Below are 12606 nucleotides of genomic sequence, written 5' to 3' on the forward strand. Positions count from 1 at the left end.
CTGGATCACCCTTGGATTTCTCAATGAGAAAATCAGCCATGACACACAAGCTTATTTGAAAAACATGTTGTCCGTCACAACCACCCTTGCACCTGCCCTATGCAACCCAAAGGGAGTGATGAGTGAGTCCTAGGCTTCTGAAACGAACCCAAAACATGCGTAACGGAACTGAACACATATTCTTTGCCTTTATCGCCATCTTTCTTGTCTTGCCCCTGCCCTGGTTGTCAAATTTTAGACCATAAGCTTTGCGGGGCAGGGACCAGCATTCCTGTAGTTTGTAAGAGTGCCATGCATATTTATAGTGCTAATAGAGCATGAATATTAATATTATAGGGCAGGTTCTCTATTCATCATGTGGGGCAGTTCTGAGGACCAAGAAGTGAGTGTGCATCCTAAACACATACCCCCACACACTCACCCCAGTCCTTTGCAAACAAATGTTGAGCATAGAAAAATGCTTTATATCAAAACAATTTGCCCATCTAGTGCAATACTGCTTACTCCAACTGGCAACAGAAATGAAGAAATAAATATTTAAAATGATTTCTAGAGGGGTGGTGATTACACTGGGCAACAATTTTTTACTTTTTGAATGTTGTCTAGATTTCTACAACTGATTTAGGGTATTTTTGCACTGCTGAATCAGGAAATGGCATCCGTTTCTCTCCATCAGGTCAGGTTTACTGTAAACTGAATGGTGGGCATTGATAAAGGTAAGTACACATAAATTGCTTAGGGCTTGAACTTCCGTTTCTTGGAACTCCTGGAATGCTCAGTGGCAGGGAGGTCTCTCTTCAGAGTCCAACAGTCAGCCATAATGACTGTGTCCCAGCGACCCTGATACCTGTCTCCATCTCTTTCATGTCCTGATGGAATCTCTCCCCCTGCTCGTCACTCATTGAACCCAGGTTCTCAGGAAACCGGTCCATATGTGAAAATAGGTAGTGCATCTTGACGCTCATGTTGCAGCCCAGGTTTCTGAAAGCAGTCAGCATGTTGTTGACAAGTTCTGTGTAGTTTCTGGCCTTATTGTTGCCAAGAAAGTTCTCCACTACCAGAACAAATGCCTTCCATTCTTCCAGTTCCACTTTGTTCATTGAGTTTCCGAACTCTAGATCTCTGATGAGCTGACGGATCTGAGGACCGTCAAAGATGCCAGCTTTCAACTTCTCCATGGTCAATCCTGGAAAAGCCTGGCACAAGTAAGTGAAGCAGTCACCATCCTTGTCCAGAGCCTTGGTGAACTGCTTGATTAAGCTGAGCTTGATGTGCAGTGGTGGGAAGAGTATTCTGCCTCTGTCTACCAGAGGGTCGTTGATGACGTTCCTTTTTCTGCAAGGCACCAATTCCTCCCGCACAGGCCAGTCCTTCTTCGTGTAATGCTGAGCACGGTCCCTACTATCCCACATGCACAGAAAACATGGGTACTTGGTGAAGCCAGACTGTTGTCCCAACAAAAAGTTCACCATCTTCAGGTCAACACAAATAAACCACTTATGCTGATCATAACCAATTTTCTCCAGCACATACTTCACCACTTCATAGTTCTCCTTCAGTGTACTCGAGTGAGCCAGGGGTAAAGAGGCAAACTGGTTGCCGTTGTGTAGCAGAACACATTTCAGTGATCGCTTGCTGCTGTCAATGGACAGTCTCCAATCTTTGGGTTTGTACTGTGGCACTCCAAGCTTGAGCAGAAGCTGCGCAATATCTACACAGTACACCAAGTCCTTCTCTTCCGAGAAAAAACGGAGGTACTCTTGATGCCTGTTGCGGAAGAAGCTGATGCGAGCACTGTCAGAGAGGAGGTTTTTTCCCCTTCAATCTGGATGCCAACAGTTTGGCAGAGTCCTTTGACAAGCTGAGGTCGTGAACTAGATCATTCAACTCCTTTTGGGAAAATGGATGTGGAGCATCATCTTCAAGAACCACTTCTTCTTCTTCATGTCCATCAACACTGGAGGCATCTTCGTCACTAATGTCAGGAAGTTCTCCAAAGATAGGCACTGGAATTTCATCACAATGAGCTACAGGACGACGTGCTGATTGAAGATCAGGATACTTCGTGGGGCGGCTGCCCCATTAACTTAGTTTTGATCCCCCAACTTTATGCTTTGCCGTACCAATTTATGGAAGATTTCGAGGTTTTATGACTTCAAACTGATCCCTTTTCAACATAATCACCCAGAACTATCGGACCTGAATACTTATTGTCATTAAAATAATCATTTCCAATCAAAACAATTATTCAACATGGCATTTTACCCCCACCAACTTCTTCTAAAATGCTGACCCTTTTTAATCTATTTATAAGTGATATGAGGGCGCCTCTGATAGATTCTCAAGAAACGATCCACGCCCCCCCGTCTTGCCCAATATCGTTGCCCCCTTCTACTCTACGCAGACGACACAGTGATCCTATCTTTTTCAAGAGTGGGCCTTAGGAGGGCATTAAAAATTTTTGATGCTTACTGCAAATCAAATTTTCTTACAATTAATCATGCAAAGTCCAAAGTCCTAATTTTCACCAAGAGTCGAAAAACCTATAATTGGAGAATAGATAGAAAAGCCATCGACCAAGTCTTTAAATTTCAATACTTGGGAGTCCTTCTCCAACACAACATGGGCTGGAAGGTCCATCTTGCATATGAATTAAATAGAGCTAAAGCCCTTTCCTTTGCGCTACTGCGTTTTTTCTTTTCAGATGGGGCTTTCCATATTCCATCAGTGTTAAAAGTTTTCAAGGCAAAGGTGATTGCAACAATAGCATATGCAATCCCAATATGGGGGTCCTTTGTTAATCTAACCCAATTGGAGGTAATCCAAAACCAGCTGCTAAGAAGGTTGCTAAAATTACCCAGGTGTGTAGGCAATACTGCTATACGACTCGAACTAAATGTTACATCTCTAGGAACCACATTATGGAAATGCATCCTCTGTTACTGGTTGGCATTATGGCATAAACTTCCAAATCTCCACTTGATACAGTGTCTCTGGAGAGATGACTTCCCTAGCCCTTGGGCAAAAATAATACATGGGAAACGTGTGTCCTTAGGACTATCTCCATCTGAACTACTAAAATTGGATTTAATTTCTGCCAAGAGAATTATAACTCACAAATTAGAGGAGATGGATTTACAATTTAATATTGCAACAGGTGGTGGCACCTGTTCACCGATAAACCTTGGCTTAACACCACCAACGAAACTTCCATCTTATTTAACTACCTTATCTGTGGTGATGCACAGGTATGCCTTTATAAAGGCTAGATTCAATGTTTTCCCATCAAATGTGTTGGGTAACAGACTCTCCAACGGACAGATCTCACTCCTCTGTGACTGTAAAAGTGGATCTATAGAATCGTTATATCATATAATCTTCTGTTGTCCATTACATTCGGCTTCACGGTCCAAGTTTCTGGCCCCATATTTATTGAGAATTGCTGACAGACCTCAGGAAGCCCAAATAATATACTTATTAAACGATGAAGACTCAAGTAGATCCCTTGCAGTCGCTAGATACCTGATTAATGTCTTATTTCATAAGAGGAGAAATGGATCACTGTATGACTCTGACAGCTTAGCCAAACTTAAGAACCATCAATAAGTGCCAGAACTAAGACGCATATCCCCCAAAATCCGAGGGATTTGAATTGCGGTTGACATAGAGGGAGCTTATTGTATATAGTGTTTACTTAATTGAAGTAAAATTGGTTTTATATGGGTGTTTTAACTTGGAACTGTTTAAATTGTTTGTGTATGGATAAATTTTGATGTATTGTTTTAGATATGGGCCAATGGCCGTAATAAATCAAATCAAATCTAAAATGCTCCACACAAGCGTACATGTGAACAAAAACGTACAAAAAGACATGTGGCCATAACTCAAAAACTTGACCTGATTGAGCAAAACCAATGTGATTTTTGGATTCAGCACATCAGATTCATCCTAAATCAACTGAAAAAACGCAGACAACAAATTTGTTGTTGACCAGTGTTATGAACTGGAACAAGACTGAGAAACCTCAGACCTGGGAGCTGAATACAGCCTTCTAGGGCTCTCTGTTTGACCCTCAGGATTCTCCATGGGGCACACACCATCCCCAGCCATGCCCCCATTCTGCAGGCTACATCCATTCCTGCCTTTGCTTTGCACCCTCACAGAGTGCCTTTGCCCAGCTGGAATACGTCCTTGAACTGTGATAATGCCTCCTACTTTGCTCGATTGAGGATAGAAAGGGGTCGACATGTGTAGAAGCTAGGCCACTGTACAAAGATGAATTTCACATATGTTGGTTTTTCCACTTTTGCCTCTGGCCCCACCCACGACTGCCATGTGGCCCCCAGAAGGGAATGAGGCCCTTGAGCTGAAAATGGATTCCCAACACTGAACAAGAAGTTAAGATGTTGTTGTTTTTTAAAATCTTTTTTACTAAAGTTTCGTATGTGTGTTGGGGGGGGGGGTATGTGTTGCTGAGTGTAGCCCGTAAAAAGATGCTTCCTGGCAGATACCATTGGGCACTCCAAGAGAGGCAAAACATATTTTGGGGTTTCTCACAGGACTGTGTTGCCCTACCACTAGGCAGAATGAGGTCTCCACCCCAGGCAGCTGATTTTGGGTCCTTTGAGAAGACACAAATTGTTATTTGCTAATTATTACTGCATTTCCCCCCACCCCCAGGAAGAGGGTGTTTGTGGGATCTTATTGAGTTACAAAATATCCTCGTCAGCCTTGGGCGTTATGCACACTGGCATGTGTGTGTGTGTGTGTGTCTTTCCACTTGTTTCACCTCAAGGAACTGGAAAACCCCAGAAGCATAATAAACCGCCAACTCTGAACTGCCCACCACTCTAAAAATCTCCAGTAGCAGGCGACAGAAGAAGTTCTGCCTCAGACCCTGGAGAGCTGCTGCCCAGCAGAGGAGACAGTACTTGAGCAGGTTTTTTGGCAGGCTCTGCTTTCTAGAGTCGGGTGGTCCATGAAGTTTCCTTGGGGGGTCGAGACCAGGGAGAAGAGTCGGTGGAAGAAGATTGGAAAAAATTTAAAGTATATTTACAGAAACATTGTAAAATTAATGAATGCTAGAAGGATGCTGGAATGAAGTTACATGGTTTTAGCAGAAAGGTTATAAAGAACTAAGTAAAAATGGATTGTTAATGGGTCAAGGTGTAAAATTTAAGGTCAAATTGTGTTAAGATAAATTATGGAACAAAAACTGAGAAAGATGGAAAGGATTTGCTGAAATAGCTACTTGAATTAGAATACAAAAAAGGGAGGTGTGAGGAGGTCAATGAAACAAGTAAATGAAGGATAAAGATATGGAAATGCTGGATGTGTTTTTAAATGTTTTTGTTTTTAAATGTTTTTGTTTTTCTTATTGTTTTGTTATACTGTTTTTTATTGTGTTTTTTATTTTTGAAGTATTGTAACTTTTTATTGTCTTTTTTCTTTTTTTCTGTAACTGTTAAACCTTTAATAAATATCATTTAAAAAAAAGTTTTCTGGGGGGGGGTCGGTTGCTATGGGAACGGCTGAGGAAGTAGCTGCCAGCAAGGGGCTAAATATGGCAGTTGCTCGTGGAGCACTTTATCCCTGGAGAGCATAGAAATGCAGAGAGGGCCATCTAGCCCACCCCCCTGCAATGCAGGAATATTTTGCCCAATGTGGGGCTCGAACCCATGACCTTGGGATTAAGAGTCTCATGCTCTTCTGGACTGATGGAGCAGGGAAAGGGAACAACTCTCTGACCCTCCAGATGGGGTTGGACTCCTAACTCCCATCCCGTGGATGGCGAGCGGTCAGGGGTGATGGGTGTAGGAGCCAACTCTTGGGGCCAAGATCCCAAGTTCGGCCCCCTCAATAAAATATTTGAAGGTGTGTGGGTGCGTGCTGTGTCTTATGATCTATAATGCCTCCCCCCCCCCCCGCAGTATCTTATTCAAGTTGGCAGTACAGTGGTACCTCGGGTTAAGTACTTAATTCGTTCCGGAGGTCCGTACTTAACTGGAAACTGTTCTTAACCTGAAGCACCACTTTAGCTAATGGGGCCTACTGCTGCTGCCACGCCGCCAGAGCCCGATTTCTGTTCTTATCCTGAAGCAAAGTTCTTAACCTGAAGCACTATTTCTGGGTTAGCGTATGTAACCTGAAGCGTATGTAACCCGAGGTACCACTGTATTTATTCAATATTTTATTCAAGCTGGCGCCCCTAATGATGGGTGTTGGGACCCCCAACCACACCACAGGCCCTCCACCTCTGCTGCAGAGGAGTCTTAGCATGGTTCGTGGATGGGGTGAGGAAGGAAATGCTGGCGTAACCAATGGAGACGCCGGGAAGGTCAAGGTGAATGCTAGGGAGGAGCAGTTGCTAGGCGCGGGGTTGCTAGGCCCGTTGCTAGGGAAGGATGTTGCTACGGGCACCGGGGCAGGGGTGATCTCGTAGGGGTGGCCCCGATGGGCGAGCCCATGCTGCAGCGAGGGGGGGGGGGAGGTGTTGATGAGCTCGGCCCCAGTGACGCTGCCCCCCTCCTTTTACTGCAAACCTGCGCCTGGCTGGGGCGCCTTCTGCAGTGCACGTGTGGCCCCCGGGGGACTCAGGGAGGGACCCTGGCTCCCTTCCCCTTGTGCTGTAATGCACTCGCTCCCGGGAGTGGGGCGGGCGGGGGGGGGGCGGCTGTTTATACAGGGCCCCGTTGCCCATTGCCGAGATAGATGCATCAGCCGGGGGTGGAGGGGGGGGGCCGTCTCTTTACGCAGCGATGCCTGGCCTGGTGCTGATACGAGGAAGGAGACAGACGTCAAAGGGAGGGAGGCATCCCGGGCCGGGTGGAAGGGTGTGCTCGGCGGGTGCGCGGGGAAAGGGAAGGGGGAGCACCCTAATATTTTCCCGGATGTCTCCGGCAGCCTACGTGCACGGGGAGGAATTAGGAAAACAGCAATAGAGGAGGCTGCACAGGGAACCGGGCTGAGGCAGAGGAGGGACCACTAGTGACTGGGGAAGCTGGAAGAGCAGGCAGCAATCTCAGAGGACTGGAGGGACTGCAAGCCGCCAGGTAGAGATGAGGAGGGGGTGAGAGAGGGATGGAGGGGATGAAAGGCGGGGAGGGCGGGAGAAGAATATGGGGGGAATAGGTTTAATCAAGTAGGGAGGAGCGGTTAAGGGGGGCGTTGAGGATGAGGAGGGGGTAAATACATGGGTGGAGACAGATGCCCAGAAATATTGTGGGTGGGCTGCGAATGTGGAGAGATTTACTGGCCCAGAATACAGCAAAACAGAGCTAAGACCTTAATTTCTGGGGTGGCAGCGGGAGGAGGAAATGAGAAATGTAGCAGTGGAAATGACTGAGTCAATGGGGCTTGAAGCCAGCCGCCCTCAGAAAACAAAGCGAAGCGGCAGAGGAATGGCTAGGTCTGTGTAGCGGAGGCCAAGCCAAATACTGAATGAGGTGGACCTGGTTAAGAGCAAGGGGTTAAAAGGGCACCCAACCAAGAGGGCAGGGGTCAGACATTGAAGAATGGGAAGGCTGCAAGGAGCTGCCTGCGCTCATAGGGTGCTCTAAGCCCACCTGAAGATGCCCTCTATCATGGCCGACTGGGGTCTGCACGGCCTTCTCTCGCCACTCCTCCCTGACACCTCGTCTTGGCGCCCTCGGCCAGAGCCCACCATAGCCGTGCTGGGCTCCCTGGCCTTGCTGTTTGTCTGGTACTGCTACCGCGTGGGGAGCGGGCAAGCGGCCCCTGCCTCTCACCAGCAGGGCATGCCCACGGAGGAGCGATGCCCTCGCCGTGCCCTCGGGAGCGACGCTGCCAACCAGCGCCTGTATCGCAGCCTGCGAGACTACGCCAAGCGCTACTCTTGGTCGGGCATGAACCGGCTGCACAAAGGCATCCGAGACCAGGCCCATTACCAGCTGGGCGAGCGCCTGGCGATCCAGAAGCCCAGCGCCTTCTACCTCCCGGACTTGCCTTCTGCCCCCTACTTCCCCCGCGAGTCCCAGCGCCACGACGTGGAGATCCTTGAACTCAGCTTCCCGGCCATCTTGCGAGAGTTCGAGGGCATCGCGTGGGACTTTGCGCCTGGAGCGCCAACCCCGCGGGGGTGGACGGCCAATGCCAACCCTGGCTGCCATAGCTATTACCTCTACCGGCAAGGGGAGTGCGTGGCGCAGAACTGTCGCAGCTGCCCGTGGACGTACCGGGCACTCAGTGCGCTGCGCACCTTCGTCAATGCCAACCGCTTTGGAAACGCTTGCTTCAGCGTCTTGCAGCCTGGAACTGTGCTGCCCGGGACCTATGGGCCAACCAACACCCGGGTGCGATGCCATTTAGGTGAGCAAATGCTGGAAGAACAGCAAGGCGGGCAAGATATGGGGGCGTCAGTGTGTGGGGAAGTTTGCAAGGCCAGAGTCTTCCACCATGCATGCATTGTCCACTAGCTGGAAATTATTGAGTCCCTAAACAGGTGGCAGAGGACTTCTGTTGTTTATAAGCATCAGAAATAAGTACCCCTCAGGGGTCATTTTGAGGGCTGCAATATATAGTTGAGTAATCGGTGCCCTAGATCAATCGGCCAACTAGAAAATCTGTTAAATTGTTTGGAATAATGCAAATACTTTCCAAAAAACATGCAGGTGGAAAGTGGCATCATAGAAGAGGCATTTCTTCCTGTGCGTGGGAATGCTTCTTCCAGTAAGATTTTGACTCTGCCATGAGACACCTCTAGAAATCAGAAGAATGCTTTCTTTCTCTTTAGAGCTATATGCTGAAATGTATGATGATTTACGCATCAATTAATCAGCTAAAGCTCATACAGTTAATTAACAATATTTCTTTAAACAGAGCAGCAGCCCTAATCACTTTATGGCAAAGGAATCTCATAAGACCTTTTCAGAGGCTAGCAGTTAAGAGTTGGGAAACTCTGGTGGCTTTGGATGAGTCACTGGCTGCTTCCACACTTTAATTTCCTCATAGGAAAACAGAAATAATAATCTATCTTGCAGGGTAGTTGTTAGGTTCTTCAGACATTAACCATTGTAAAGCATGTAGTAGTAGTAGATTAGTTGGATATGTGGAAGTGGAATAACAGTAGACTTGAAGTTGCCTTCAACAAGAAAATGTAATGGTATCACACAGCTGTTCAGACCTTGAGTGTCATTTATTTATTTATTTATTTTAAAAAAGCAAGTTTCTAGCTCTCAGGTATATTTGAAAATATGCAATATTCTCAAAGAGCTCTAGTATGCATAAGGCAAATTTGTATGCCCTGCATCGCCCCTGGTTCCTTCCTTCCTTCCATCCATAACGTTTTATTGGGTTTTACAAGCAAGGCTCATAGGAATAATAAATGAGGCAAATAAATAGACCAAGTCCTGTTCCACCCATTCTGATCTCCGGCAATGGCCTGGTTTCCCTGTCATAGTAAGCCTGAGTGTGGCACAAACATACTGGCTTCCGAACACGTCACAGAAGGAACAGGAACTTGCACCTACTGTGCTCTTCGCTGAACTTTTTTGGGTCAAACCAGACAAGAGCTCAGCCAAGGTTTGTGTTGTTCAAACCCGGGGTCATACTTCAGGTCTCTGCTCTTTAGCCACTACCTCTAATCGTAGGGCCTACCTTGGCTACAAATTGTGGTTAAAGGTGAGACACCTTGACCATGGATTTGGACGGCACACTAAGCTTACCTGCCATGCTGTGATAACTGAAAAAGCCAGTGGGGGACAGGGAGCAAAATGGCTGCCATTTCTTCTTCCTCCTCTGCCCTAAGCTATGGTTTGGCCTTCTGTGACGTGTGAATGCAGCCTATGCGCCCCTCCTCCCCAGAAACCTTCTGTGACGCCTCACCCACATATTTCCGTCTTGCTCTGTCATCTGCAAGTAAAATCAGGCAGACAACGCCCCCAATTCCCCGCGAAGACTCAGATAAAGACTGTCAAAAAAATTATGTAAGTGCTTTGCTTTTTGTGCCCATCCTCTCTCTCTTTCTTTCTCTCTCACCTACCCACCATGAAGTCTTTTCTAGAAGGAGCTCTGCATATGAGCATTTTATCCACACCTTTCAGGATTGGGATGGGGTGAGAGAGAAGCAGCATTTCCTTGTGGGAAGGAAGAAAGCAGCGAGGTGGGCCTGCAAAGGCAACAGCAGGGCCTTCTTCGGATAAGAGTGTCGTCCCCTTCCCAACCCAAAGAAAGCCAGTAACCAGCAACTGTCCTGATTTGGAAGGAACATCTGATGACATCTCCTGCTCCAGTAGAGCTGGTTGCTATTTAAACATATCTTAAATTTATTCAGTGCTTTGAGTTGCTAGTCGAAAAGTGAGCTCTAAATCTGCTGAATAAATACACAAACTTTGGAAGCTTCCTTGTTACAGCCGCCTCTTTCTTTCATTTCTAGGGCTGAAGGTTCCTCCTGGTTGTGAGCTGGTGGTGGGGGGTGAGCCTCAGTGCTGGTCCGAAGGATACTGCCTCCTAGTAGACGACTCCTTCCTGCATACCACGGCTCACAATGGTAAGAGAATGGATTTACAGGCTAAGGCTACACATCTGATGCCCTCCAGATGTTTTGAACTACAACTCCTACCAGCTCCAGCCAGCATGGCCAATAATCAGGGATGCTGGGAGTTGTAGTCCAAAGTATATGGGGGCATTAAACTGAGTTTGCTCCCCCCACCCTTTTCTTAAGAAATCATAGCAGGGGTTGGGCCTGGGGAAATTATACACTCAGCCTCAGTTCCCCAGTCTGTGAAATGGGAGGGGAAACATTCATGTCACTGCAGATTTGGCAATCCGTTTGTCAGGGAGTGGCCTGCCTTACTGCCTGCTCCGCTCACCCATATGACTTCTCTTAAAGAGGTAAAGGTAAAGGGACCCCTGACCATTAGGTCCAGTCGTGACCGACTCTGGGGTTGCGGTGCTGATCTCGCTTTATTGGCCGAGGGAGCCGGCGTACAGCTTCCAGGTCATGGGGCCAGCATGACTAAGCTGCTTCTGGTGGCCCAGAGCAGCGCATGGAAACGCCGTTTACCTTCCCGCCGGAGCGGTACCTATTTATCTACTTGCACTTTGACGTGCTTTCGAACTGCTAGGTTGGCAGGAGCAGGGACTGAGCAACGGGAGCTCACCCCGTCGCGGGGATTCGAACCTCCGACCTTCTGACCGGCAAGTCCTAGGCTCTGTGGTTTAACCTTAAAGAGATATAACCTCTTTAAAAATAGTAGGGAGCTGACATAATGCCATCCTGCTTGACACATTGATGGCTGATCACCTGTGGTCAATCTTTACTCACCATGGGCAACTAACAGTGTGTGAATTTATGCAGCTGAGCTGCCTTGTCAGGTTTCTGTGATGCCTTCACAAGATTAAGGATCTTTCACAATTTGAGGGTTACAGATAACTCTAACCATATTTGTTGCAGGTTCTCCCACTGATGGCCCACGGGTGATATTTATTGTTGATCTCTGGCATCCCAATGTGGCAGGACCTGAGCGACAGGCGCTAGACTATATCTTTGCCCCTGGTCGGTAGGTGCCTGCTCAGGATCAGGTATTGTAGCCAAGGGGGGGGGGGGGAAACCCCATAATGCCACCAATAGTGTTTGCTGCTCTTCACAATCATCAAAGCCTCCCACAATATTGCCTTGGAATGGAAACTTCTTATTTTACCGTTGTGCAGACTGAACTGGGGGGGGGGGTGCCCCCCCTCCAACTTTGGACTTCTGCATCTGAACTAAAATCTACGCAGGGATGTATCACAGATGGGGCAGCGGGGCTCCTTTTCTCTCTCTCAGTGTGATGCTGTGACCTAAAATACTTGTTCTATAGACCTTTGTGACATGGTATACATTGGTTCCTCTTCTTGCCATTCTGTTGGTGGTAGACGCTGATCTGGACGGGTCCTTGTGGCCTGTTCTCATCTCCTGTGAGTCGGGGGTTATTCAAGTGCAAGTGCTGCTGTCTAGAGTCCAGGACCAGAAGGCCTCTGAGTTCTACTGAAGTTCAACAATCCTGATTTTAGTAGCATGGACTTCTCCCGTTTTTTTGGAAATGGGTGGGTTGGGGAAGAGAAGCAAGCCAAGGCGAGCACTATTTCCACCTGTCTGTGATCATTTGTTAATTCCCACCCCGCATCTGTTACCGCGACGTTTGTGTGGCAGGATTTAATCCAAAAAAGCCTTGCTAATTAACCTGCACCCCAATAAAATAATTAGAACCCTCTGCCTCGTGTCTCAATTTTTCTCTACTGTGGGGGGGGGGGGAATCAGAATCCTCTTTACTATTGGTTCAATGTGAGTTCTGAGGCGTGGCTGAGCCACAGGCCGTGAAGGAAGCAAACCGTGGCCTGAAGTATTGCTGTCACCCCGACATTTCATAAATGCCTCAGACTGGGACGTCACTGCTCAGTAACTTTGACAAAATCCAGCCTGGGAAAAGTCTGCTAATTGGATCAAGGACGTCAATAGCCTGAGGGAGCAATATGTCACTGCGGATCTGCATGCGAGTTATTATAATAATGGGTATGACTGTATGCATGGGAGGGGCGGGGAGAGAATTATTGGCGCAGGCCTCCACCATGACCAGAATACTGACACACAGAAGAAGACAAGTCCTT

The 12606-nt window shown here is 47.5% G+C and overlaps 1 protein-coding gene across 1 annotated transcript; it reads left to right on the forward strand.

Annotated features, from left to right (window-relative positions):
- The first annotated feature begins 6473 nt into the window (after positions 1-6473).
- On the forward strand, positions 6474-12212 carry ASPHD1 (aspartate beta-hydroxylase domain containing 1). Its single transcript, XM_028702284.2, has 3 exons — positions 6474-8328; positions 10394-10507; positions 11414-12212. The coding sequence occupies exons 1-3, from the start codon at positions 7572-7574 to the stop codon at positions 11521-11523; spliced, it is 981 nt and encodes a 326-aa protein (XP_028558117.1). The 5' UTR covers positions 6474-7571; the 3' UTR covers positions 11524-12212.
- Positions 12213-12606: the final 394 nt, after the last annotated feature.

This window comes from Podarcis muralis, chromosome 13 (genome assembly GCF_964188315.1).
Source record: "Podarcis muralis chromosome 13, rPodMur119.hap1.1, whole genome shotgun sequence".
In the NCBI taxonomy this organism is placed as follows: Eukaryota; Metazoa; Chordata; class Lepidosauria; order Squamata; family Lacertidae; genus Podarcis; species Podarcis muralis.

Bases quoted from the DNA above. Each gene is read 5' to 3' on its own strand.
- ASPHD1 (XM_028702284.2), top strand. From the start codon at position 7,572: ATGCCCTCTATCATGGCCGACTGGGGTCTGCACGGCCTTCTCTCGCCA. The intron at 8,329-10,393 runs GTGAGCAAATGC...TTTCATTTCTAG, and splicing joins CCGGGTGCGATGCCATTTAG to GGCTGAAGGTTCCTCCTGGT. The intron at 10,508-11,413 runs GTAAGAGAATGG...TATTTGTTGCAG, and splicing joins GCATACCACGGCTCACAATG to GTTCTCCCACTGATGGCCCA.